This window comes from Electrophorus electricus, chromosome 2 (genome assembly GCF_041902795.1).
Source record: "Electrophorus electricus isolate QZ-2024a chromosome 2, ASM4190279v1, whole genome shotgun sequence".
Taxonomy (NCBI): Eukaryota; Metazoa; Chordata; class Actinopteri; order Gymnotiformes; family Gymnotidae; genus Electrophorus; species Electrophorus electricus.
In genome coordinates this window covers 965,200-991,110 of record NC_137498.1, presented here as the reverse complement: position 1 = coordinate 991,110, position 25,911 = coordinate 965,200, and the positions used below count along the sequence as shown (strand labels likewise).

The window sequence follows — 25,911 nt, the reverse complement described above, 5'->3', positions numbered from 1 at the left end:
TCTCTATACTCCCTTATGTTTTATGTTAATATGCCTAATTCAATGTTAAACCTCTTTTCCCTGTAAACACTATTTTTTATTACCTTAGGAGGATGGGGGACTTGGTCGTCATGCCAACTGCTAAAAACACTTCCAGAGTAGAAGTTCCTCACCTTCAACACATCTCAGAATACCTCAAGGCAATAGGCTTGTAAATGAAGCCAGTATGGAAGGAGTCAGATGCTACTCCTGTGGAGAAATAGTCCACAATAAACCTTACTGTCTGTGTAGGAGAACACAGCCCACCACTCTGCCCTGTTGGGTTCAGTCCCTAGTCCAGATCATAAGGATGTAGCCCAGGGTGGAGGGAGAGGTGGTGTAGGTTCAGTCCCTAGTCCAGATCATAAAGATGTAGTGCAAGGTGGAGGGAGAGGTGGTGTAGGTTGTCCAGATCATAGATGTAGCTTTTCAGGACACGGTCAGGCCCCACTGTCTCATACAAACTACGCTGTATGTTATAATTGACTGACACACACGTGTATTTATATCCTTTCATTTAGTTAGACTATACATGTGTATAATGTTTTTTAATTTATAATTACATTGTCACCTTCAATCCCTCTGGTCTGAGTTTCTTCGCAGTGGTGTAAAAAATACTAAAACGTTTTCATTAATAACAGCTGTAATGTAATGAAATTATTAGATTAAGATGTTCATGTAAACGTACCAGAGTAAAGGCTGTTATCCAGAGTGCCTCGATGTCTTCCTCTACTGGTCACCGAGAGACATTGTCACATGAGAACGAAAGTGATAGAAGCGCTCTCGCTATCAAAACACGCAGAATACCTGCTTGTTCAAAGACTTTGCTGAGGTAAGTTTACATTTTTATGACATAAACATAAATATGGATAAAAAGCTACATGATTATACATTATAGTTGTAAATTAGGCTTTAGTGTTTGTTTTTCTTCCTGTCCTAAGTTTGCCATAGTTTACTAGTAGCAAATTGATGGCCTTCATTTCCTCATAAAACACGATCTTTTACCTTAAAGAGTCCTAAACGCGGGGAGTCCCCCCTCCTGAAGAGACAAACATGGTATCCCGTCTAATGAAATTCTAGTCATATCTGTACAGCGTACGTTATTAAATCTCTGAACGTGAAATGTCGCTGTAAAGTGTTTTACTATCAGGACTATATCAGGCTCTCACTGAACAGCCACATCAACGACGCTGCTTTACTTGAACCGAGGTGTAAGCGACACGGTTAAGATGACTGTACCAATATTGTAACATTAGTCATCTTTGTTTCACAGAATCTTTCAGCTAAGCCTCATATTTACAGATTATATGGAGCGCAGACTACTTGACTACTTGTGTAGACTACTTGTGTTAGCTAAGGAAGGCACTAATATTGTACTTTAAAGTTACATTTGTTCCCAGAGAAACAAAATCTTAAAGTTGTTGGGAGACCCGTTTGTGGTAAAAAGATGTTTTGTGGTAGTGTCTCTTGTAAGAAGCACTATACAACAGAACTGGAGTTAAAACTTATTAAGCGATGTCATCTGAATCTGTGTAATACATAAGTATTAATTACTGAGACCCAATAATTTTTTCTAGAGATCAAATTAATGAGATATGGTATAAGAAAATATATATAAATGAAAATATAATAAAAATTAGAGTATTACATTTTTTTCATATAACTATTCAGAAAGCTTCTAATTATTATTTTTTCTTTATTAAAGGTGCAGTACAGTGTCTTCCTGTTTTATTCAACAGGAGAAATCTCAGTTAGAAGTGTGTAGAAATGAAACATAGCGATTTATAACATTTGTTGATCAGAAATTATGACAGTCATAGTTTGGGCTTAAAATCATGTTTGTCTTTTTCTTTAAGTTCTGTAGGTTGGTGAAGTCCAGCTGGTTCTGTCTGAGGGCTTCGTTCTGAACATCATCCATCCAAACTGAGTCATGGCAGCAAAGGGAATCCAGAGAGCAGCAGAGGACAGAGATGACATCATGAAAGGACATCCAGACCTCTCTGAAGAGGAGATGTTAGTGGAACTGATGGTTCATATCTAGACATCCACTGAGAAAGGGGAAGGCTAGAATCAAAACAGGAAAATTCATTTAGAAATGAAAATGACTGATTGTTTACAGAACACTGTAATATGAAATGAATCATTTTAAACAGTGTTAGAGAGGGTGTCTATACCCAATCTCAGTATGTACATTAAACAGCAGTGAGAAAATTGTAAATGAATAGAACAAAGGTACAGTTTACATAGTCTTAGGTTTTAGATATAAAACTAAAGAAATAGACATTTAGACTGCACTTGTGATAATGGTGAGTATATGGTGCCTTTCAGTATGAAAAGTAAAAAAAAAAAAATGGAATGTACCATTAAGTAAAAATGGAATTTACCATTTTTTGTATGCCCACCAGCCAGTGAGGCAGTTGGTTTCCAAATGTAGCTTCTTCAGTTTGACACTTGAACTAAGATATTGTTCCCTGTACAGGAAAATGGCAGAGGCCAGTGTTTCAGAAGATCAGGACCAGTTCAGCTGTCCAGTCTGTCTGGATCTACTGAAGGATCCAGTTGCTATTTCCTGTGGACACAGTTTCTGTATGGTGTGTATTAATGACTGCTGGGATCAGGAGGATCAGAGGGGCGTCTACAGCTGTCCTCAGTGCAGAGAGACTTTCACTCCAAGACCTGTTCTACGCAGAAACTACATGCTGGCTGAAGTGGTGGAGAAACTGAAGAAGACAGAACTCCAAGCTGCTTCTCCTGTTCACTGTTATGCTGGACCTGGAGATGTGAAGTGTGATTCCTGCACTGGGAGAAAACACAAAGCCATCAAGTCCTGTTTGGTGTGTCTGGCCTCTTTCTGTGAAACTCACATCAGACCTCATTATCAGTCTCCTGCCTTTAAGAAACACACACTGGTTAAAGCTTCCTCAAGACTACAAGAGAAGATCTGCTCTCAACATGATAAACTGACTGAGATCTTCTGTCATACTGATAAAAGCTTAATCTGTTATTTGTGTACGATGGATGAACACAAAGGTCATGATACAGTATTGGCTGCAGCAGAAAGAACTAAAAAACAGGTGAGAAAAAAATTGTAAGTAGTTCATACTAATTCTCTTTCTTATGTAGATTTATTTGCATTGCATACGTAAAGGAAAATTATTTCAGTTGCATTATAAGAGCTTTATAGGAATTTGAAAAAGCTTATTAAAAGTGAAAGTTTTGTGGGTACAGAAGTAGCAAATGATATTGTCCTAACTAGGCTGTAGTAATAAACAGTACAGGCCAGTCACTGAACATTAGAACAGCCAAAACCCATATTGATGCTTTTATACCTTCAGTGTAACACATGACAGTCTCTAATCTCTGTGGAATAAGAGTGAACTTTATCTCCTTACCTGACATTAATGTTCAACCTCACAGCTCATAATTTACTAACAGCTGAACATACTGTATTCACCCCCAGACTGAGCTACAGGAGGAGCAAAGGAAACACCAGCAGAGAATCCAGGAGAAGGAGAAGAAGGTCCAGGAGCTGAAGCAGGCTGTGGACACTCTTAAGGTGAGTACTGAGCAAAGAGCTGCTGGAGCAGCTATTTCAGAGCTCAGTCAGGCCTCTCCTCCAGTCAGCCAGTGAGGAGACCAGTGTTGGGACACTTTAGGATCCTACACAACCATAATGTACACTGTAAGTCATCCAGGGTCACAGTAAGAGAGTGGATGACAGTTGAACTTTAAATGGACCCCCATCTTGTCTGTGTGTCTCCTAACAGCGCTCTGCACAGGCAGCAGTGGAGGACAGTGAGAGGATCTTTATTGAGCTGATCTGCTCCATTGAGAAAAAGCGCTGTGAGATGGGAGAGCTGATCAGAGATCAGGAGAAGACTGAACTGAGTCGAGCTGAAGGACTCCTGGATCAACTGGAGCAGGAGATTGTTGATCTTAAGAGGAGAGATGCTGAGCTGGAGCAGCTCTCCCACACAGAGGATCACATCCATTTCCTCCGGGTAACAAACTCTGTCTCAGCTACAGAGGAACCTGCTTCTCATCAAGTTTAAATAATGACTCTTCACAAAAGTTTATTAAAAATGCATTAAAAATGCTTGAAATTATATACTGTATTAATTCATTCATTCATGTCCACGATGTTGTTCTCTGTAGAGTTTCCCATCTCTCTGTGTCTCTTCTGGATCTGTGGAGTCATACAGCATCTCTGTTCATCAACATCCCTCATTTGATGGAGTGAAGAAATCTATCTCTGATCTGAAGGAGCGAATAGAGACATTCTGCAAAGAGGAATTCAGCAAAATCTCTCCATGTGGTAAGAGAATGTGGTGTCAGAAGTGGGATGGTGCTGTAGAGACCATCAGGAGTGTATCATGGTTAAGGATCCACCCTCTTCTGTTAGGGGGATGGTATAAAGCCCAGTGTGTGAACCCTGGTGAGGGACAGGGGCGTGACCCTGGATGATGAAGGGCTGGAGTGTGGAGGACTCATGGAAGGGGTGTAGTGGAGGTGTGCTCTCCTCAATGGGGAAGGCAGTGTGGTGACAGAGACCATCACCCCCTGAAGGAGAGAGGCTGATGTGATGGGGATTGTCACTTCAAGCAGGTGAAACAGACATAATCTGTAATCTATACAATATAATCTGGCAGCTCTAATCACACACATTTGTGTGATAATGGTTTGAAAGTGATTCTTATATTAAATAAACAACAACAAAAACATTAAACCTTACCCATATATAGAAACAAACAGAGGAGAGAGAAAGAAGATGTGTGTGTGTGTGTGTGAGTGAGTGTGTGTCTGTATGTATGTGAGTGTGTGTGTGTGTGTGTGTGTGTGTGTGTGTGTGTGTGTGTGTGTGTGTGTGTGTGTGTGTGTGTGAGTGAGTGTGTGTGTGTGTGTGTGTGTGTGTAGCGAGTATTTTATTCATTTCATGACTGGCCTTAAATAGGTTACAGACACAGTTAGTTGTATTCCAAAATGTTTAATTACTATGTGAAAATAACATTTATTTCATTTTGTTTTTTATACTTGTGAATGGTATAAAAAGCCTATTGGTGAAATATTTGGTTTCATACACACACACACACACACACCACAAACACACATAGTGTGTTGAGAGAAAGGGTTGTGGGGTGAGAGAAAGAAGAGAGAATAACTGAGACACAAATGAAGACAAATAATCTTCCTGAATAAACTGACTGAACTTTGCCAAAGTCCGTTATTCACAGTAAGATTCAGGAATGTTTTGTTTTTAAATAAATAATCCACATATAATCCCACTGTTAGTATGATCTGTTTCTGGATGGAGCATTTGGGCCTCATTCATTCATTCATTCATTCATTCTGTTGGACATTTTGTTTCTCCACAGCTGCAGCAGTTCAGATTTTACCATCAGAGCCAAAGACCAGAGAAGATTTCTTGAAATGTAACACACACACACACACACACACACAGAAAGAGAAACATGCTGATTTCAGAATTAAATTGCCATTGCTACCATGGTAACAGACATTTCGTAATCATTAACTATTCAACATGGAAATGTATGAGAACTGTAACAAGCACAGATAATTTTATTTACATTAATATATTTTGTGAATTAAACCTAAAATGCTCTTTTTCAGATTTCTGTCAGCTGACTCTGGATCCCAACACAGCACATCGTTACCTCATTCTGTCTGAGAAGAACAGAGTGGTGACAAACAGTGTGAAAGTCCAGCCATACTCTGAACATCCAGAGAGATTTGACTACTGGGATCAGGTGTTGTGTAAGGAGAGTGTGTGTGGACGCTGTTACTGGGAGGTTGAGTGGAACAATGGGAGATGGGGAGTGTACATATCAGTCTCATATAAAGATATCACCAGGAAAGGACAGGGTAATGAGTGTGGGTTTGGCTACAACACTCAGTCCTGGAGTCTGGCATGTTCTTCTACTCTCACTTTCTGGCACAACAACATTAATACTGAGATCCCAGAGCCACCGTCCTCCAGAATAGGAGTGTATGTGGATCACAGTGCAGGAACTCTGTCCTTCTACAGAGTCTCTGACACAATGACCCTCCTACACACAATCCACACCACATTCACTCAGCCTCTCTATGCTGGGTTTGGGGTCTATGGAGGCTCAACTGTGAGGTTATGTGATACAAAATAATGTTTTGATATTTTACTATTCTAATTAAGTTGATTTAATTAGGAGTCAAATCAGTTTTAGTCTGTATCTACTGTACATACAATAGTCTTTCACACCATATTCACTTAGCCCCTCTATGCTAGTTCAGAATGGGTCATTGCTTCTTTGTTAGTGATGGATCATGTGTGAGATTATGTGATCCTTAATAATGTGTCTGTGCTACATTATGGTCAGTCATGGGAAGATGAGAAATCTATGCACACTGTAACACTGGTCCTACATGATATTGTTCATTTATCCAGCTCAGTCTCTCTGATATTGGTTAGGACTCTTTAGTTTCACTGTTGGTTAGGAATCATTAGTTTCACTGTTGGGCACAATAAGAAAACACAGAAAGAGGCCCATGAGTTTATTTTGGTCAATTACTGTCACTTTTTTATAGTAATAAACATGTACATGTAACTTGATTCCTACATAATTTCAGGATACATTTTGCTTCATGAGTCTTAAAATAATCAGAGGTTTGCAGAGAAACAAGACATTTCAACAGAGGTCTTTCATAAGCTGTGCCAGCAAAGTGTTTCTGAAGTTCAAAGAAGTGAAATCAGCTTTTTTGTGATGATTAGATCATAAATCATATTGTGGATTATCTCTGAAATAAATTCCTCACAATACATGAGCCCATGTCATATCTACACAGGGCCCCATTAAACATAGAAACATGTATCTGGGATAAATTGGATTTCTGTATTTTCTACTGTAAAATTGTATCAGATTGTTTACGTGTTATATTTTAATCAGTGAATTCTCTTCTCTCCATCTGTAGAAACCAAAAGTCCAATTAACCAGATGAATGTCAGTGTACTGTATGAAGGTCCTGTAGTAGATAAACCAGCAGTGTCAGAGTCTTAGTCTGCATTAGCAAAGAAATCCCAGAACAACAAAACAGGGTCACTACAACAAACAGGCAGTGGAATAAACCACTCACCATTCACTAAGAGTGGTGGCAGTACTGCACTAAGACAGGAACAAATAGGCAGGCTTAAATAGACAGGTGTAGTTGAATACAGGTATAATCAGCAGGCCAGTGATGAGGAACATAAACCTCTATTGAATCAAACTATATTCTTGATGTCTCAGAAGTTTCCGTCTGATTGAAACTGTATTTATATAATATTGGGCATGACTGCATGACCCTACATCACATCTGATTCATTTTAAGTCATTTTATGTAACTATTTTAATACATGATTACATGATTCACTTGCATGATTATTATTTACATATCATTATATGATTACATATTTATTATGATATGATTATCATATACTATTCTCTGCAACATAAAGTGTGAATATATTACTTTAATATTGAATACTGGAGTTCTTTTCTCTTCTCCATCTATATAAAGCAGAAGTCCTAGTAACCAGATGAATTTCAGTGTACTGTATGAAGCTCCTGTAGTAGATAAACCAGCAGTATCAGGGTCTTAATCTGCATTAGCAAAGGGCTCAAGAAACCTCATACGCATCTGGTTTGGGCTTGAATGGGTTAAAGTCTCAGTAAAAGCTTCATTTACTTTGTGGGAGTTGTTAGTTTCCTCAGTTTGTAACAGAAGGGCTTTATTTGTTAGGACACATAAGCATTCCTCCCCTTTTACATATTTGGAAAAGAATTAACAGGGATGGTCAACTCCTGAAGAACTAATTAAATTATATTTATTTTTGATCCATTTACTCATTTTTTTTCATGTAATCATTTGAATCTGTAAACTTTAAAGCATAAAAGTCTTGTTGGGTGAGTTACTCTGAAATAAATGTTGCAAAGTTCATCCAGTGTTTGATTTTATTTTTTGCCCATTTATTCCACCAGACAGTAGACAGAAGTTCCACACTGCTGTCCTGTGTTCTACTGGTAATTAACAACAATGTATTATTATTGTCACGCCCCAGTCATCAATCACCAAAGAACCACAAATCACACTTCATAACCACTCCCCTATTCACAATCACCTGTTTATTAGTAATCACCTGCACCTGTCCCTCATCTCACTAACTCCTATTCAAGACCCACAGGTGACCATGTTCAGTGCTTTACACTTCAGCTACTACAGCTGTCTGTCACTTGTCTGTGTTTGTTGCTGTTGTCATTACTAGCATGTTTTGTTTGTTTCTTCCTGTTTTGGGGTTTTTATTAAAATCTGCTCTTTGTTATAATCACTTGCAACTTGCTTTGTTCCTGAAACATGTCACAGTTCTGAGTGTAATGAGGTGACTGAGGGGTGGGACTAGAGGTGATTGACACTTTTTGGAGGTGGAGCCCTCTAACTGGGGACAGTTATAAAAGGGACAGCTGTCATCTTTTGATGGACTTGTATGAAGTGCTGGTGTCCTGTATAAATGTTACTAGGATATATTTATGTTACTAGGGGGTTTATATGGAGCTGTTTATATTGTACTTTACTTTGTCTTGGAGCTCTTTAATCTCTGAGTGAGACAAGGCTGCCGCTTTGGCCAAATCTGAAAGAATTCAGGAAACATAGTGCCAGAGGTGTGGTGTACTGGAGATTCATCCAGGAGAAACACCTCATGAACTGGACCTTCACTGGAAATCCATCCTGGAGAAACACCTCATGAACTGTACACCCACTAGAGATCCATCCGGGAGAAACACATTATGAACTGCACATCCACTGGAGATCCATCCGGGAGAAACACATTATGAACTATATGTCCACTGGAGATCCAACCGGGAGAAACCCCTCATGAACCTGGACGTCCACTGGAGATCCGTCCGGGAAAAACACCTCATGAACTGGACGTTCACTGGAAATCCATCCTGGAGAAACACCTCATGAACTGTACGTCCACCTGACGGAGTTATTCTCCAAATGGGTCAAACTCAAACAGAAGTAAGTGAAGGTGGGGTGATTATCTTGGAGGATTTTCTCTGGAGCTGTGAATTAAATACTGAAATCCAAAGACAGCAGAATGGCTGTCTGAAGTCTTAATCTCTGCCAGGAGGAGTCAGAAGCCCTGTCACTTCATCCAGTGATGTTACTCCAGACACAAATCTGTAGGGGAGCATCATTCCTAAATCCCCATTCAGCTTGTTTTAAAGTTAAGCATTCAAAAATAAAGATGCAGACATCAGAATTAGTAGAAGAGAATAGCTGGTCATGTCCTTTCCTGCAGGTTAATGTTAACAAGCATTACTGAGGCACCTGTATGTCCTGTACGTCCAATGGAGATCAGAACTGGAGCTGTGGATTAAATACTGAATTCCCAAGACAACATTTTTATACATTGATTATGTATTCACCTTTTTACATACTAGTGTTTGCGTTCACCACCATTACATCCAAACCATACAGTAGTCAACATATACATACTGATATTCAACACCCATACCAGTTGAAACCAGTTACCACCACATTCCTAGAGAACACTTCTCTTAACCTTTTCCTAAACAAGATTGTTTTTTTATACAGTCCTGAGCCTGGTGGAGAGGTCATATATCTTACACTGAAGTCCACCGAAGCCTACCCAGGATCTGTTGCTGAAGCCTGCAGAGGACTCTACAGAGGCCCTGTATGCAAATCATTCTGAAAGGACACTCTATACTCCGTTATGTTTTATGTTAATATGCCTAAATCAATGTTAAACCTGTTTTTCCTGTAAACACATTTTTTTAACTCAGGAAGAAGGGGGACTTGGTCGTCATGCCAACTGCTAAAAACACTTCCAGAGTAGAAGTTCCTCACCATCAATACATCCCAAAATACCTCAAGGCAATAGGCCTGTAAATGAAACAAGTATGGAAGGAGCCAGACGCTACTCCTGTGGAGAAATAGTCCACACTAAACCTTACTGTCAGTGTAGGAGAACACAGCCCACCACTCTACCCTGTTGGGTTCAGTCCCTAGTCCAGATCATAACGATGTAGTCCAGGGTGGAGGGAAAGGAAAGGTGGTGTAGGTCCAGTCCCTAGTCCAGATCATAAAGATGTAGTCCAGGGTGGAGGGAGAGGTGGTGTAAGTTCAGTCCCTAGTCCAGATCATAACGATGTAGTCCAGGGTGGAGGGAAAGGTGGTGTAGGTCCAGTCCCTAGTCCAGATCATAAAGATGTAGTCCAGGGTGGAGGGAGAGGTCGTGTAGGTTCAGTCCCTTGTCCAGATCATAAAGATGTAGTCCAGTGTGGAGGGAGAGGTGGTGTAGGTTCAGTCCCTAGTCCAGATCATAGATGTAGCTGTTCAGGAAACGGTCAGGCCCCACTGTCTCATACATACTACGCTGTATGTTATACCTGACTGACACACACATGTGTATTTATATCCTTTCATTTACTTATACTATACATGTGTGTAATGTCTTTTAATTTATAATTAAAGTTACTTAGTCACCTTCAGTCCCTCTGGTCTGAGTTTCTACTCAGTATTGTACAAAATACTAAAACATTATCATTATTAAGAGCTGTATTAAAATAATATTCTTAGATTAAGATGTTCATGTAAACGTACCAGAGTAAAGGCTGTTATCCAAAGTGCCTCGATGTCTCCCTCTACTGTTCACTGAGAGACATTGTTACATGAGAACGAAAGCGATAGAAGCGCTCTCGCTCTCAAAACACAGAGAATACCTGCTTGCTCTCAGACTTTGCTTAGGTAAGTTTACATTTTTTTTTACGAACTTTTACCTTAAAGAGTCCTAAACGCGGGGAGTTCCCCCTCCTGAAGAGACAAACACGGCAGCGTCTAATGAAATTCTAGGCATATCTGTACAGCGTACGTTATTAAATCTATGAACGCGAGAAGTCGCTGTAAAGTGTTTTACTATCAGGACTATATCAGGTTCTCACTGAACAGCCACATCAACAACGCTACGACAGAGAGATTAAAGGAACTGATGATTCATATCTAGAGATCCAAGCGGAAGACTGGAATCAAAACCAGTAAAATTAATTTGGAAATTGATTTGAAACGAACCATTTAAACAGTGCTACACAAGGTGTTTATCCCAAACCTCAATATACAATTTACACAGCAAAGAGAAAATTACAAATGAATAGTGTTCATAGTCTTAGGTTTTAGATATAAAACTAAGGAAATGGACATTAGATGGCACTTGTGATAATGGTGAGTAAATGGCACCTTATGAAAATTTCAATGAAAAATGGACCATTTTATCTTACACCTACCAGTCAGTCAGGCAATACTGGTTTCCAACGTCTGTTTCAGCAATAGTCCCACCTGGCCACTAGAGGTCCTCATAACCTGAATACTAGTGTGGTACCCATGGTTTCTGTCACTGAGCTCACTTGTTCCTGATTTCACTTATCAGTCTCCCTACTTAAACTCTCCAGTCTGTTCACTCAGTGTGGAGTTTTAATAGCTATTGTAGTCAGTATAGCAAGCTGCATTCATTCCTTGATTGGTGGTTTACATGTTTGACTCTCATCACCAGGGTCTTGGGTTGAGTTCCTATCTGGGTGGAGTTTCCATGTTCTCTTCATGTCTGTATGGATTTACTCTGGGAACTCTGGTATCCTCCCATAGTCCAAACAACCCCCCACCCCATAGGAAAAAAAAAAATCAGATGTTAGGTTCTAATAAAAATAATTTCCCAGGAGTGTTTGTGAATGATTGTGTGTCTGCATGCCCAGTGGTGGATGATGTTCTGTCCTCAACCCAGGGGGTTGAGGTTTGTGGTTGAGAGAACACTGTTTGTGTGTGTCCCAGGGGGTTGAGGTTTCTGGTTGAGAATACACTGTGTGTGTGTGTGTGTCCCAGGGGGTTGAGGTTTCTGGTTGAGAGTACACTGCGTATGTCCCAAGGGGTTGAAGTTTCTGGTTGAGAATACACTGTGTGTGTGTGTGTCCCAGGGGGTTGAGGTTTCTGGAGGAAAATGGCAGAGGCCAGAGTTTCAGAAGATCAGGACCAGTTCAGCTGTCCAGTCTGTCTCGATCTACTGAAGGATCCAGTGGCTATTCCGTGTGGACACAGTTTCTGTATGGTGTGTATTAATGACTGCTGGGATCAGGATGATCAGAGAGGAGTCTACAGCTGCCCTCAGTGCAGAGAGAAATTCACTCCAAGACCTGTTCTACGCAGAAACTACATGCTGGCTGAAGTGTTGGAGAAACTGAAGAAGACAGAACTCCAAGCTGCTTCTCCTGTTCACTGTTACGCTGGACCTGGAGATGTGGAGTGTGATTCCTGCACTGGGAGAAAACACAAAGCCATCAAGTCCTGTTTGGTGTGTCTGGCCTCCTTCTGTGAAACTCATATCAGACCTCACTATCAGTGTCCTGCCTTTAAGAAACATGCACTGGTTAAAGCCTCTTCAAGACTACAAGAGAAGATCTGCTCTCAACATGATAAACTGACTGAGATCTTCTGTCATACTGATCAAAGTTTAATCTGTTATTTGTGTATGATGTATGAACACAAAGGTCATGATTCAGTGTCAGTTGCAGCAGAAAGAAATAAGAAACAGGTGAGAACAAGAAATCTTGTAGAAACAGTTCATGATAATTCTGTTTCCTGTGTAGAATTACTTGCATTTCTTCAATAAAGAAGCTAATTGTTCATTTCAGTTGTTATTGTTATAGGAAATATTTGGAAATTACTTATTAAAATTGAAGGTTTTTTAAACAAGGTAGTGGCAAATAAAATTAGGCATTACTAGTCTTTAGTAATAAACAGGACAGATCAGTCAGTGAACATTAGAACAGCCAACACCCATCTTGATGCATTTATACCTTCAGTGTAACACATGACAGTCTCTAATCTCTGTGGCATAAGAGTGAACTTTATCTCCTTACCTGACATTAGTGTTCAACGTCACAGCTCATCATTTACAAACAGCTGAACATACTGTATTCACCCCCAGACTGAGCTACAGGAGGAGCAGAGGAAACACCAGCAGAGAATCCAGGAGAAGGAGAAGAAGGTCCAGGAGTTGAAGCAGACTGTGGACACTCTTAAGGTGAGTACTGAGCAGAGAGCTGCTGGAGCAGCTATTTCACAGCTCAGTCAGGCCTCTCCTCCAGTCAGCCAGTGAGGAGACCAGTGTTTGGACACTTTAGGATCCTACACAACCATAATGTACACTGTAAGTCATCCAGGGTCACAATGAGAGAGTGGATGATAGTTCAGCTTTAAATGGACCTCCATCTTGTCTGTGTGTCTCCTAACAGCGCTCTGCACAGGCAGCAGTGGAGGACAGTGAGAGGATCTTTACTGAGCTGATCCGCTCCATTGAGAAAAAGCGCTGTGAGGTGAGAGAGCTGATCAGAGATCAGGAGAAGGCTGAACTGAGTCGAGCTGAAGGACTCCTGGATCAACTGGAGCAGGAGATTGCTGATCTTAAGAGGAGAGAAACTGCGCTGGAGCAGCTCTCCCACACAGAGGATCACATCCATTTCCTCCAGGTAACAAACTCTGTCTCAGCTACAGAGGAACCTGCTCCTCATCAAGTTTCTGTAATGAATCTTCAGAAAGGTTTATTAAAATGCTATAAAAATGCTTGAAATTTTGTCCTTTACTCTAGTTTTCATTCATTTTGTCCATGATGTTGTTCTCTGTAGAGTTTCCTGTCCCTCTGTGTCTCTTCTGGAACTGTGGACTCATACAGCATCCCTTTCCATCAACATCCCTCATTTGATGGAGTGAAGAAATCTCTCTCTGATCTGAAGGAGCGAATAGAGACATTCTGCAAAGAGGAATTCAGCAAAATCTCTCCACATGGTAAGAGGAACAACAGAACGTGGTGTCAGAAGTGTCATGGTGCTGTAGAGACCATTAGGAGTGTATCATAGTACACCCATAGTACAAGGAACCCACCCTCTGCTGTTATGGGGATGGTATAAAGCCCAGAGTATGAACCCTGATGAGGGACAGGGGCGTGACCCTGGATGAATAAGGGGTGGAGTGTGGAGGACCCATGGAAGGGGTGTAGTGGAGGTGTGGTCTCCCCAAAGGGGAAGGCAGTGTGGTGACAGAGACCATCACTCCCTGAAGGAGAGAGGCTGATGTGATGGGGATTGTCACTGCAGGGAGATGAAACAGATATAATCTGTAATCTATAAAATATAATATGGCAGGATTAATCACATTAAATAAACAAGAAAACATTAAACCTCAGCCATGTATAGAAACAGAGTAGAGAGAAAGAACGTGTGTGTGTGTGTGTAATAAGTATTTTATTAATTTCATGACTAGCCTTAAGTAGGTTACACACACAGTCAGTAATATTCCTAATTGTTTAATAACTGTGTGAAAATAAAATTAACTTTATATTGTTTTTTATGCTTGAAAGAATTTACTATTCTAAAGTCCATAGGTGATATAAGTTGGTTTTACACACACACACACACACACACACACACACACACATACATACATACAGAGAGAGAGAGAGAGAGAGAGAGAGAGAGAGAGAAAGAACAGAGAGAAACTGAGACAGAAATTAAGAAAAAGAATCTTCCTAAATATACTGACTGAACTTTGCCAAAGTTAGTTATTCACAGTAAAATTCAGGAATGTTTTGTTTTTAAATAAATAATCCATTCTGTTGGAACATTTTGATTGTTTCTCCACAGCTGCAGCAGTTCAGATTTTACCACCAGAGCCAAAGACCAGAGAAGATTTCCTGAAATGTAACACACACACACACACACACACACACATTTTGCTGATTTCAGTATAAATCTGCCGTTGCTACCATGGTAACTGACACAGTATAATCTTTAAATATTTAATGTTTGAAAACAGCAACCAACAGAAATTTATCTTCACTGAAATTAATATAAATTAATACATTTTGTGAATTGAACCTAAAATGCTCTTTTTCAGATTTCTGTCAGCTGACTCTGGATCCCAACACAGCGCACCGTCACCTCATTCTGTCTGAGAGGAACAGAGTGGTGACAAATAGTATGAGAGTCCAGCCATACTCTGAACATCCAGAGAGATTTGAAGTCTTGTATCAGGTGTTGTGTAAGGAGAGTGTGTGTGGACGCTGTTACTGGGAGGTTGAGTGGAGCAGTGGGGGAGGGGTGGACATATCAATCTCATATAAAGATATCAGCAGGAAAGGACAGGGTAATAAGTGTGGGTTTGGCTACAACACTCAGTCCTGGAGTCTGGCATGTTCTTCTACTCTCTCTTTCTGGCACAACAACATTAGGACCGCGATCTCAGACCCACCGTCCTCCAAAATAGGAGTGTATGTGGATCACAGTGCAGGAACTCTGTCCTTCTACAGAGTCTCTGACACAATGACCCTCTTACACACAGTCCACACCACATTCACTCAGCCCCTCTATGCTGGGGTTGGGGTCTATGTAGGATCAAATGTAAGGTTATGTGATCCAAAATCATGTGATTTGGTATTTGACTATTTTAATTAAGTTGATGTAATTGGGAGTCAGATCAGTTTTAGTGAGTATCTACACGCATTAGTCTTTCAGTTGCACCTGTTTTCATCACTGATCACAGGAGTTCAGGGAAGAGGAGAATAAACAGACACAATCCCTCTACACACTTTACAAATAACCACATGAGATGAAACATTCATGCACACTGACATGCTGGAGGCAAATGAAAATGAAGTCATTAGAATAGGGCGTGTCAAAAGAGGAGCTGTGAGTAGAAAGAGGTTTTACATATAAAACTTTACTGATTACACCACTGTTTACACCACACATATTTAGATTTTTCTATTATTTAACAATGATTGACTTTTTTATTGTTGAATATTTTAAATGTCTGCATGTTTCCAGTTCAGAATTATTATATTAATGACATAAATATATTAAAAATATATAGAAAATATATGCAAGTAATCAAGTTAGAGTAACGCAGGGTGGCCTGAGTGCGGAAGGGCGAGAGGCAGGACGCACAGGCTCCAGCGACGTGGACGAACATTTATTAACATATGAAGACAATGGCACTCACACGTGTTACAAACAAGAGACATGAATGTAAAACAGTTAACATTAAACACGATAAACACGAATACAGTTAACAATAATGAATACAGTTAACATTACCATTAACACGTCACATCAACATTAAGATGCTATGTCAACATTGACCTTACATTAACACGTTACATCAACAATGACCAACACTCTGCACACTTTGACACGTGTTTAAATATATATAAAACAAACAAGGTGCAGGTGTGGCCACAAACAGGTCCTCCCACTACAGGTGGCTGGCCAAACCACATGACTCGGGGGAGGTGAGCGTTCCGTGACAGTTAGAAATCAAGCACACAGTTCATACTGTTGGTCTGTCATCCACAATGTAAAAACATTTTTAATATTGGAGCTACCCAGATTCACTTTATAAAGGGATGTAAACAAATGAAACATGTAGCAGGTACCATGGGCAATCTTTTCTAAACGTATTACTACAAAACTACCTAAAGAAACAAAGAATAGGAGAATAAGCTTCTTACTATTATAATTATTGCTGCAAAATTACATTATCAGTTGAGAAATACGTTTTATTGCTTTCATCACATTCCAAGCATCTTATAAGACATTGCATCCTCCTTTTTGGCAAGAAATACAATGCAATACATGTAGTGGATTTGGAAAGAATTCACACACATTCACTTTTAGCACATTTAATTATGATTTAGATTTAATTTTAAATAAGGAAATTTACCATTGATCAGTTATGAATCCTTTCTGAATCCACTATACATATTTGATCAGTGACACTGAATTTGTTGTGCTTGTTCTATTCTCAAGCACACTAGATATTAAATGAAACAATAATGTTAAAGTGAAGAATGTAAATTTTAATTTAAAGGTATGTGCATGTACAACATGTGGACTTACAGCTCATAGTACTTCCATTTCAGATAACCAAAAGTAATTGGACAACTGTGCTTATTTGGGTCACCGTGATGTTGAGTTGGTGATTGTGAGTAATGCATAATCATCTCCATATTTGAACTCCTACATGTAAATATTACATACTACATAATACTACATAAAATGCTACACTTGTTTCTCCAAATACTAAAAACAAGACCAGTTTATACATCTGTTCTTTAGAGATAAATCATAGTGTCACAGAGTAAAACATGTAAATAAGAAGAACTTCAGAGACTAAAACTCTCTCCAATCTCATACCCAATCTGGTTGGAGTTGGAAATGATCCTTCATTCCTTTATCTTTATCCTTCATTCCTTTATCTTTATCCTTCATTCCTTTAACTTTCCTCCTCTCCATGTTGTGATGCCCTCTTGTGGTGATTAAAGTACATTATCATAAACACATTTCAGCATAAGTTGGACTTGTCATTTGGGAAAAATATGGTTTATAGAATGCATCTGCTGTTGGTGCTTGTTGTTTAGTTTGCTGTTTTGAAGGTTTAGAGTTTTAATTTATTTTGTTTCATTTGACACATTTGTCTTTCAGTTTTAAGTCTGTGTTCAGTAAATGTGTAGGGTTTCCATCTGAGGGTCTTTCACTCTTCATTCCCCACTTGCTTCTCCAAATACTGAAAACAGGAACATCTTTCTCACTGATACATCAGTCTGATTACATTCCAGTCTCATTAAAATCTGTCAACAATAATTTCAGATAAATGAGAAATTTTCAGGACCTAAACATGCAGTTTATTATGTGTTCCCTTGAGTTGTTCAAATATATTTTGAAGTACTTCAGACACTGAAAATGCTCCACCCAGAGGCCCCTCCCCAAAGAAGATGAGCTCCAGATAAAGAGGAAGGGCCAGAGTAACCAAACCCCAGCTCTATGTGAACACACTGAGAGGAGGAGAGACCCACACCCACACACAGGACCAGGACAGTTTAACCAGAGCCATACACCAATAGGCACAGTGATCAGAACTACTGTATCTGGGATCAACTGGATTAGAATAATCAACCCAGAGCTGGTTTATGAGGAGTCCTGACACTTCGCATTCCTCCCGTTAAATCACAGTATGACTGCAAAACACCAGAGGGCACCACTTAGTCCAAGATGAATGGAGGTGAATGGAGCTTCCTTTAAATTTCTAAAGTGTAGGAATGTATTTCACAAAAATAATGAGGAAAATATAGATGTATGTTTCATTTTTTCTACAGCAAACAGATTTGAGGCAGTACGATGCTAGTATTTGTGCTATGGAGTCCTCATGGACTGCTAGAGTAGATGAATTACTGGGGTCCTACTGAACAAAACACAGACTTGTGTGGTGGTTTGTCCAGTTTCAGTCAGGGTGGAGCCAAATCTGAATACTGTATTCACTATAGCACAAACAGTGGGATTTTGCAAATATTTATTTAAAAATATATATATTTTAAATTGTTTGCTTTCATGAAGAAAAAACCAAATAGCTGGTGTTTCTCATAACTGTGAGGTACTTTACTATAATTTTCCTTATCTTTCATTTTCCTATTGGACCTGTAATATGTGAAGTGTAGTTTGTTTGACTAGGAGGAGATTAGCCTATGTTAGCTCTGGCAATACTAGCTAGTTCACCTACACACCGTGCTCACTGCTCAGTCAGCCTGGGTGTCACACGGCTGCAGATATCACACTGGAGAAATATAGGTAGAGCCTTAGGTGTGGGGTTTATGTACAACGACTGTGGGAGCTGGAGGCAGAACAACACAGAGTTGATGTGCTGAACACCTCTGAAGGACCTGATGTACAGAGGGGCTTCTTGTTTTCCATTAAAACAGGGACACGCCCACACAGGAGGGACAGAGGGAGACAGGCTCACAGGGACATGCCCACACAGGAGGGACAGAGGGAGACAGGCTCACAGGGACACGCCCACAGAGGAGGGACGGAGGGAGACAGGCTCACAGGGACACGCCCACAGAGGAGGGACAGAGGGAGACAGGCTCACAGGTACACGCCCACAGAGGAGGGACGGAGGGAGACAGGCTCACAGGGACTTGCCCACAGAGGAGGGACAGAGGCTGCCAAGGCCTGGCTGGTGGGGGCTCGGTGACGGTGCGTCTGCTCCAGGTCCTGGATTCTCTCTTCTCCAACTTAGGTTCAGACTAAGTGACGAACAAGCACAACACGTATTTAAAACATCAAAAATAAACTTTATTACAAATAATCAATTCTGTCTAACAAGGAGCAGTTCAGTCATTGGGGGAAAATTTTCATTTTGGGTATTTAAGATTAACAAACACAAGGTTTTACAGAGTAGGAGCCTTCTTGCTGTGTCTATTTGGCTTGAATTCTCTCTTGCTCCCTCATACTATCTCTATATGACCACTAGATATGGAGGGTGTGTAGTGTGTAGAGTGAACTCTGTGGTGAGGGAAGTGTGGAGGGTGAGTGGAGCTCTCCTGATGAAAATATATTCGGTTGGACACTGTAAAAAGAAATTACTAGTGATATTTACAATATATTACTAATCCTTAATACATTTTTCTTACCCTTATAAATAAAAAATACAGCAAATAAAAGCATTTAATATTATATAAAAGCAGTTAATATTACATAAAAGCATTTAATCTTATACGTTTTCATATATAATTCTAATTTTATGTAAATAAATACGAAATTCAAATTTGGTGAAATACTGTATTTAATAATTATTGACTATTTTATTGTTGAATATTTTAAATATTGTCTGTATGTTTCCAGTTCAGATCTACTACATTAATAAAATATAGAAATAAATGGCAAATATAGGCCAGTTAGAAATCAAGCGGTAAGGAGGCGGACGCAAGTGCAGAGAAGAGCGAGATTTATAAGGGGCAAAACCAGATTCAGTGTTGTTATAACTATGCAGGGTCATTGAGCCAATACATAGAGTATGGAGATACATGATAAACAAAACAAAGCACACAAAGGCATACAAAGGAAGCAGCTATAACAGAGACTTGGAAAAACTAGGCTAAGAAAAATGAGTCTAGTTTAAACACAAAGGGACAGAGAACAAACTTGCATACATACAGGTTTTCAAAGACTTCCATACAGACACTGAGGCAGAGAAAACAAAATTACGAAACAGTACGAAAACACACAAGACAGGGAAACCATGGACCGTGGAAGCTGGGAGGGACTAACCATGACACAAGCACTCCCACAGTTCATACTTATGGTCTGTCATTTGTCATAATAATAATAATAATAATAATAATAATAATATCTTTTGTACACCTATTGTTTTCTGGTTGTATAGGAATTTCCCCTCTATGCTTTTGTTTGGAGTCTATGGAGGAAGTGTGAGATTATGTGATTCAACATTCAACTATTTATTGTGGATATTTTATAAATTGTGACAATCTTAATATTTTTTCTACTTTACTTTTGAATAGAGCACATTCCTTATGCCTCTTTGGTTTAAATATCCTTAAAGATGCAGTCTGAGTCATTGCAGAGATATGGATAATGAATAAGAGCATTTTTAATACTGGAGCTATGCAGATTCACTTTAGAATTGGATGTAAATGTATTAAACATGTAGCAGGTACCATGGGGAATCTTTTCTAAACTTCTTACTAAAAACTATACATAAAGAAACAAAGAATAGGAGAATAAACTTCTTACTATTATAAATATTGGTGCAGTAATATTATCAGTTGAGAAATACATTTCACTGTTTTCATCACACTCCAGGCATCTTATAAGACATTAAAATCTCCTTTTGGCAAGGAATACAATGAAATACATGTAGTGGATTCAGAAAGAATTCACACACATTCACTTTTAGCACATTTAATTAGGATTTAGATTTAATTTTAAATGGCTAAAATTGCTATTGATCTACACTCAATAATCCACAACTGAGAGAATACATATAACATCATTTATATATATTGATATTTATAAATGATGTTATACAAATGACAATTTGTTTTGATTTTTAATACATTTGCAAAAAAGTCTAAAAAACATATTTTAGCTTTTTCATTATAGATTATTGAGTGTAGTTTGATGAGAAATTTTATCCATTTAAAATCTTCACCATCATCATCATGTGTTGGTTTACACTAAGGGTGTGTAGGCACAGTGGGCACAGGGCACCAACAGCAGAAGCATTCTATAAACCATATTTTTCCCAAATGACAACTCCAACTAATGCTGAAATGTGTTTATGATAATGTACTTTAATCACCACAAGAGGGCATCACAACATGGAGAGGAGGAAAGTTAAAGGAATGAAGGATAAAGATAAAGGAATGAAGGATAAAGATAAAAGAATGAAGGATCATTTCCAACTCCAACCAGATTGGGTATGAGATTGGAGAGAGTTTTAGTCTCTGAAGTTCCTCTTATTTACATGTTTTACTCTGTGACACTATGATTTATCTCTAAAGAACAGGTGTATAAACTGGTCTTGTTTGTAGTATTTGGAGAAACAAGTGTAGGGGTTAAAATATGGAGATGAAGATGCCAAATAAGCAGACTGTTGTCCAATTACTTTTGGTGTCCAAAACTGGAAGGACTATGAGCTGTAAGTTCATCGCTTGTACATGCACATACCTTCCAATTAAAATTTACATTCTGCACTTTAACCTCATTATTTCATTTAAAATCTAGTGTGCTTGAGAATAGCGCAAGGACAACACATTCAACACTGATCAAATGTGTACAGTGGATCCAGAAAGGATTCAGAACTCTGTTTTCTTTATGCACAATGCATATTGTGCTTTATTTTTCTTCAAGTAGTTTTAAAATCTGACTTTGTATTTATTTTATCTCTGATTGTAATTTTAGTTCATTATCTTTATACTTTTTTATTTTTTGCTATTTTGATTTTTTAAATCACAATTCAAGGCTTTACTGTTTTATTGTTCTTATTATCATTCTTTTAATCAGTGGATTTTATTAGAATTAGTTTTTTAAACACGATAAACACAAATACAGTTAACAATAATGAATACAGTTAACATTACCATTAACACGTCACATCAACATTAAGATGCTATGTCAACATTGACCTTACATTAACACGTTACATCAACAATGACCAACACTCTGCACACTTTGACACATGTTTAAATACATATAAAACAAACAAGGTGCAGGTGTGGCCACAAACAGGTCCTCCCACTACAGGTGGCTGGCCAAACCACATGACTCGGGGGAGGTGAGCGTTCCGTGACAGTTAGAAATCAAGCACACAGTTCATACTGTTGGTCTGTCATCCACAATGTAAAAACATTTTTAATATTGGAGCTACCCAGATTCACTTTATAAAGGGATGTAAACAAATGAAACATGTAGCAGGTACCATGGGCAATCTTTTCTAAACGTATTACTACAAAACTCTACCTAAAGAAACAAAGAATAGGAGAATAAGCTTCTTACTATTATAATTATTGCTGCAAAATTACATTATCAGTTGAGAAATACGTTTTATTTTTTTTTTATTGTAGGAGTTCAAATATGGAGATGATGATGCATTACTCACAATCACCAACTCAACATCACGGTGACCCAAATAAGCACAGTTGTCCAATTACTTTTGGTTATCTAAAATGGAAGTACTATGAGCTGTAAGTCCATATGTTGTACATGCACATACCTTTAAATTAAAATTTACATTCTTCACTTTAACATTATTGTTTCATTTAATATCTAGTGTGCTTGAGAATAGAACAAGCACAACAAATTCAGTGTCACGGATCAAATATGTATAGTGGATTCAGAAAGGATTCATAACTCTGATCAATGGTAAATTTCCTTATTTAAAATTAAATGTAAATCATAATTAAATGCTGAAAGTAAATGTGTGTGAATTCTTTCCAAATCCACTACATGTATTGCATTGTATTTCTTGCCAAAAAGGAGGATGCAATGTCTTATAAGATGCTTGGAATGCGATGAAAGCAGTAAAACGTATTTCTCAACTGATAATGTAATTTTGCAGCAATAATTATAATAGTAAGAAGCTTATTCTCCTATTCTTTGTTTCTTTAGGTAGTTTTGTAGTAATAAGTTTAGAAAAGATTGCCCATGGTACCTGCTACATGTTTAATATGTTTACATCCTTTTATAAAGTGAATCTGGGTAGCTCCAATATTAAAAATGTTTTTACATTGTGGATGACAGACCAACGGTATGAACTGTGTGAGTGCTTGATTTCTAACTGTCACGGAACGCTCACCTCCCCCGAGTCATGTGGTTTGGCCAGCCACCTGTAGTGGGAGGACCTGTTTGTGGCCACACCTGCACCTTGTTTGTTTTATATGTATTTAAACACGTGTCAAAGTGTGCAGAGTGTTGGTCATTGTTGATGTAACGTGTTAATGTAAGGTCAATGTTGACATAGCATCTTAATGTTGATGTGACGTGTTAATGGTAATGTTAACTGTATTCATTATTGTTAACTGTATTTGTGTTTATCGTGTTTAAAAAACTAATTCTAATAAAATCCACTGATTAAAAGAATGATAATAAGAACAATAAAACAGTAAAGCCTTGAATTGTGATTTAAAAAATCAAAATAGCAAAAAATAAAAAAGTATAAAGATAATGAACTAAAATTACAATCAGAGATAAAATAAATACAAAGTCAGATTTTAAAACTACTTGAAGAAAAATAAAGCACAATATGCATTGTGCATAAAGAAAACAGAGTTCTGAATCCTTTCTGGATCCACTGTACACATTTGATCAGTGTTGAATGTGTTGTCCTTGCGCTATTCTCAAGCACACTAGATTTTAAATGAAATAATGAGGTTAAAGTGCAGAATGTAAATTTTAATTTGAAGGTATGTGCATGTACAAGCGATGAACTTACAGCTCATAGTCCTTCCAGTTTTGGACACCAAAAGTAATTGGACAACAGTCTGCTTATTTGGCATCTTCATCTCCATATTTTAACCCCTACACTTGTTTCTCCAAATACTACAAACAAGACCAGTTTACACATCTGTTCTTTAGAGATAAATCATAGTATCACAGTCTGAGTAAATTACATAAGCAATGCAATTTTCTGTACCTAAACATGCAAATGTCTTGTTTACATTTACTTTGAAGAACTTCAGAGGCTAAAACAGTGTCCAATCTCATCCTTATTCTGGTTGGAGTTGGAAATGAGCCTTCATTCCTTTATCTTTATCCTTCATTTCATTAACTTTCCTCCTCTCCTTCATCTGCACTCATTAAAGTGGTTTACCTCTCCTCTGTTCTCATTTTACCATGAAGAATTTGGGTTACAATGAAGCCATGTTGTGACACCCTCTTGTGGCAATTAAAGTACATTATCTTAAACACATGCCAGCATTGGTTGGAGTTGTCATTAGGGAAAAATATGGTTTATAGAATGCTTTTGCTGTGGGTATTATTTGTTTAGTTTGCTGTTTTGAATATTTAGAATTTTAATTTATCTTGTTTCATTTGACACATTTGACTTTCAGTTGTCCAAATACATTTTGAAGAACTTCAGACACTGAAAACGCTCAACCCAGATGTCCCTCCCCAAAGAGGAGGAGCTCCAGATAAAGAGGGTGGGCCAGAGTAACCAAACCCCAGCTCTACCTGGACACACTGAGAGGAGGAGAGACCACACCCACACACAGGACCAGGACAGTTTAACCAAAGCCATGGCCCAATAGGCACAGTGATCAGAACTACTGTATCTGGGATCAACTGGATTAGAATAATCAACCCAGAGCTGGTTTATGAGGAGTCCTGCCACTTCACTTTCCTCCCGTTAAATCACAATATGACTGTAGAACACCGGAGGGCACCAGTGAGTCCAAGATGAATGGGAGTGAATGGAGATAAAGCGCTAAAAATGAAAAATTCTAAGTGTCTCACCACTTGGCCGGGATATTCCTTTAATTTTAGAAAGTATAAATATGTATTACACAAAAGATATGAGGAAAAATTACCTGTATATTTAGTTTTTTCTACAGCAAATGGACCTGGGGCAGTAGGACACTAGTATTTGTGCTACAGAATGCTGATGAACTGCCAAAGTAGCTGAAATACTGGGGTCCTACTGAACAAAACACAGACTTGTGTGGTGGTTGTCAAGTTTTACTCAGGGTGGAGCTGAATCTGAATATAATATTAAGCATAACACAAACAGTGGGATTTTGTGCATATTTCATAAAAATATTTTTAGTTTGCTTTCACGAATAAAAAACAAATAGCTGGTGTTCCTCATAAATGTGAAGTAGTTTATTATAATGTTCCTTATCTTTCATTTTCATTTTCTATTGGACCTGTAATTTGTGAAGTTGACTGTTTGACTGGGAGGAGTCCATTTGACTCCATTAAAACAGGGACATGCCTAAAGAGGAGGGACAGCAGGAGACAGGCTCACAGGGACACACCCAGAGAGGAGGGACGGAGGACACCATGCGTCAGGAACACACTCAGAAAAAACACCGTGCCATAACTCCCCACCCCCCCAAAAACCATCCTTTCACTGTCTGAAGGTAAAATTTCTATTAGATTAAGAGCAGAAAAATGTGACTGCCAATTTTTAAATGGAATCTTAATAAATAAAGCATCTAAAATTACTTCATAACAAATACCAACTGTTGTTGCAATTACATTAGGGAGTTTAATTGATTGTTTAAGGTTCTAATCTATGAAAACAAGTGTGTCTATATGGACTTCTATCAGTATCATTCTCCTTTGATTGCTCTATTTAGGCTTCTTAGTCTTTGTCAAATGTTGTGTCTGTTTGGTAGCCTGACTAGATTAATTTGATTTCTTAACAACAAAAATAAAGAGTAAGAAGAACATTCATAATTTGAGGTTAAGATTTACACACAATACTCCATTTTAAACACCAATA

The 25,911-nt window shown here is 38.5% G+C and overlaps 2 protein-coding genes across 4 annotated transcripts; both read left to right on the top strand.

Moving 5' to 3' along the window:
* The first annotated feature begins 692 nt into the window (after positions 1-692).
* LOC113568629 (tripartite motif-containing protein 16-like) lies at positions 693-7,986 on the top strand. 3 transcript variants are annotated; one of them, XR_004776367.2, is made up of 9 exons: positions 693-850; positions 1,875-2,031; positions 2,498-3,092; positions 3,479-3,574; positions 3,786-4,019; positions 4,174-4,333; positions 4,421-4,623; positions 5,391-5,447; positions 5,647-5,726. XR_004776367.2 is itself a non-coding variant. In XM_035529001.2 (8 exons), exons 2-8 carry the CDS (start codon positions 1,949-1,951, stop codon positions 6,174-6,176), a joined length of 1,755 nt encoding a protein of 584 aa, XP_035384894.1. In that variant the 5' UTR covers positions 693-850; positions 1,875-1,948; the 3' UTR covers positions 6,177-7,986. The 3 variants fall into 3 exon arrangements, 2 of the variants coding, with proteins under 2 accessions (XP_035384894.1, XP_081551189.1); XM_035529001.2 differs by lacking the exon at positions 4,421-4,623 and having other exon boundaries at positions 5,647-7,986; XM_081695063.1 differs by lacking the exons at positions 693-850; positions 1,875-2,031; positions 4,421-4,623 and adding an exon at positions 2,039-2,324 and having other exon boundaries at positions 5,647-7,986.
* Positions 7,987-11,985: 3,999 nt separating this feature from the next.
* Positions 11,986-17,792, top strand: LOC145643548 (tripartite motif-containing protein 16-like). Its single transcript, XM_081695084.1, has 6 exons — positions 11,986-12,649; positions 13,046-13,141; positions 13,353-13,586; positions 13,743-13,902; positions 14,757-14,813; positions 15,010-17,792. Exons 1-6 carry the CDS (start codon positions 12,059-12,061, stop codon positions 15,564-15,566), a joined length of 1,695 nt encoding a protein of 564 aa, XP_081551210.1. The 5' UTR covers positions 11,986-12,058; the 3' UTR covers positions 15,567-17,792.
* The last annotated feature ends 8,119 nt before the right edge of the window (positions 17,793-25,911 follow it).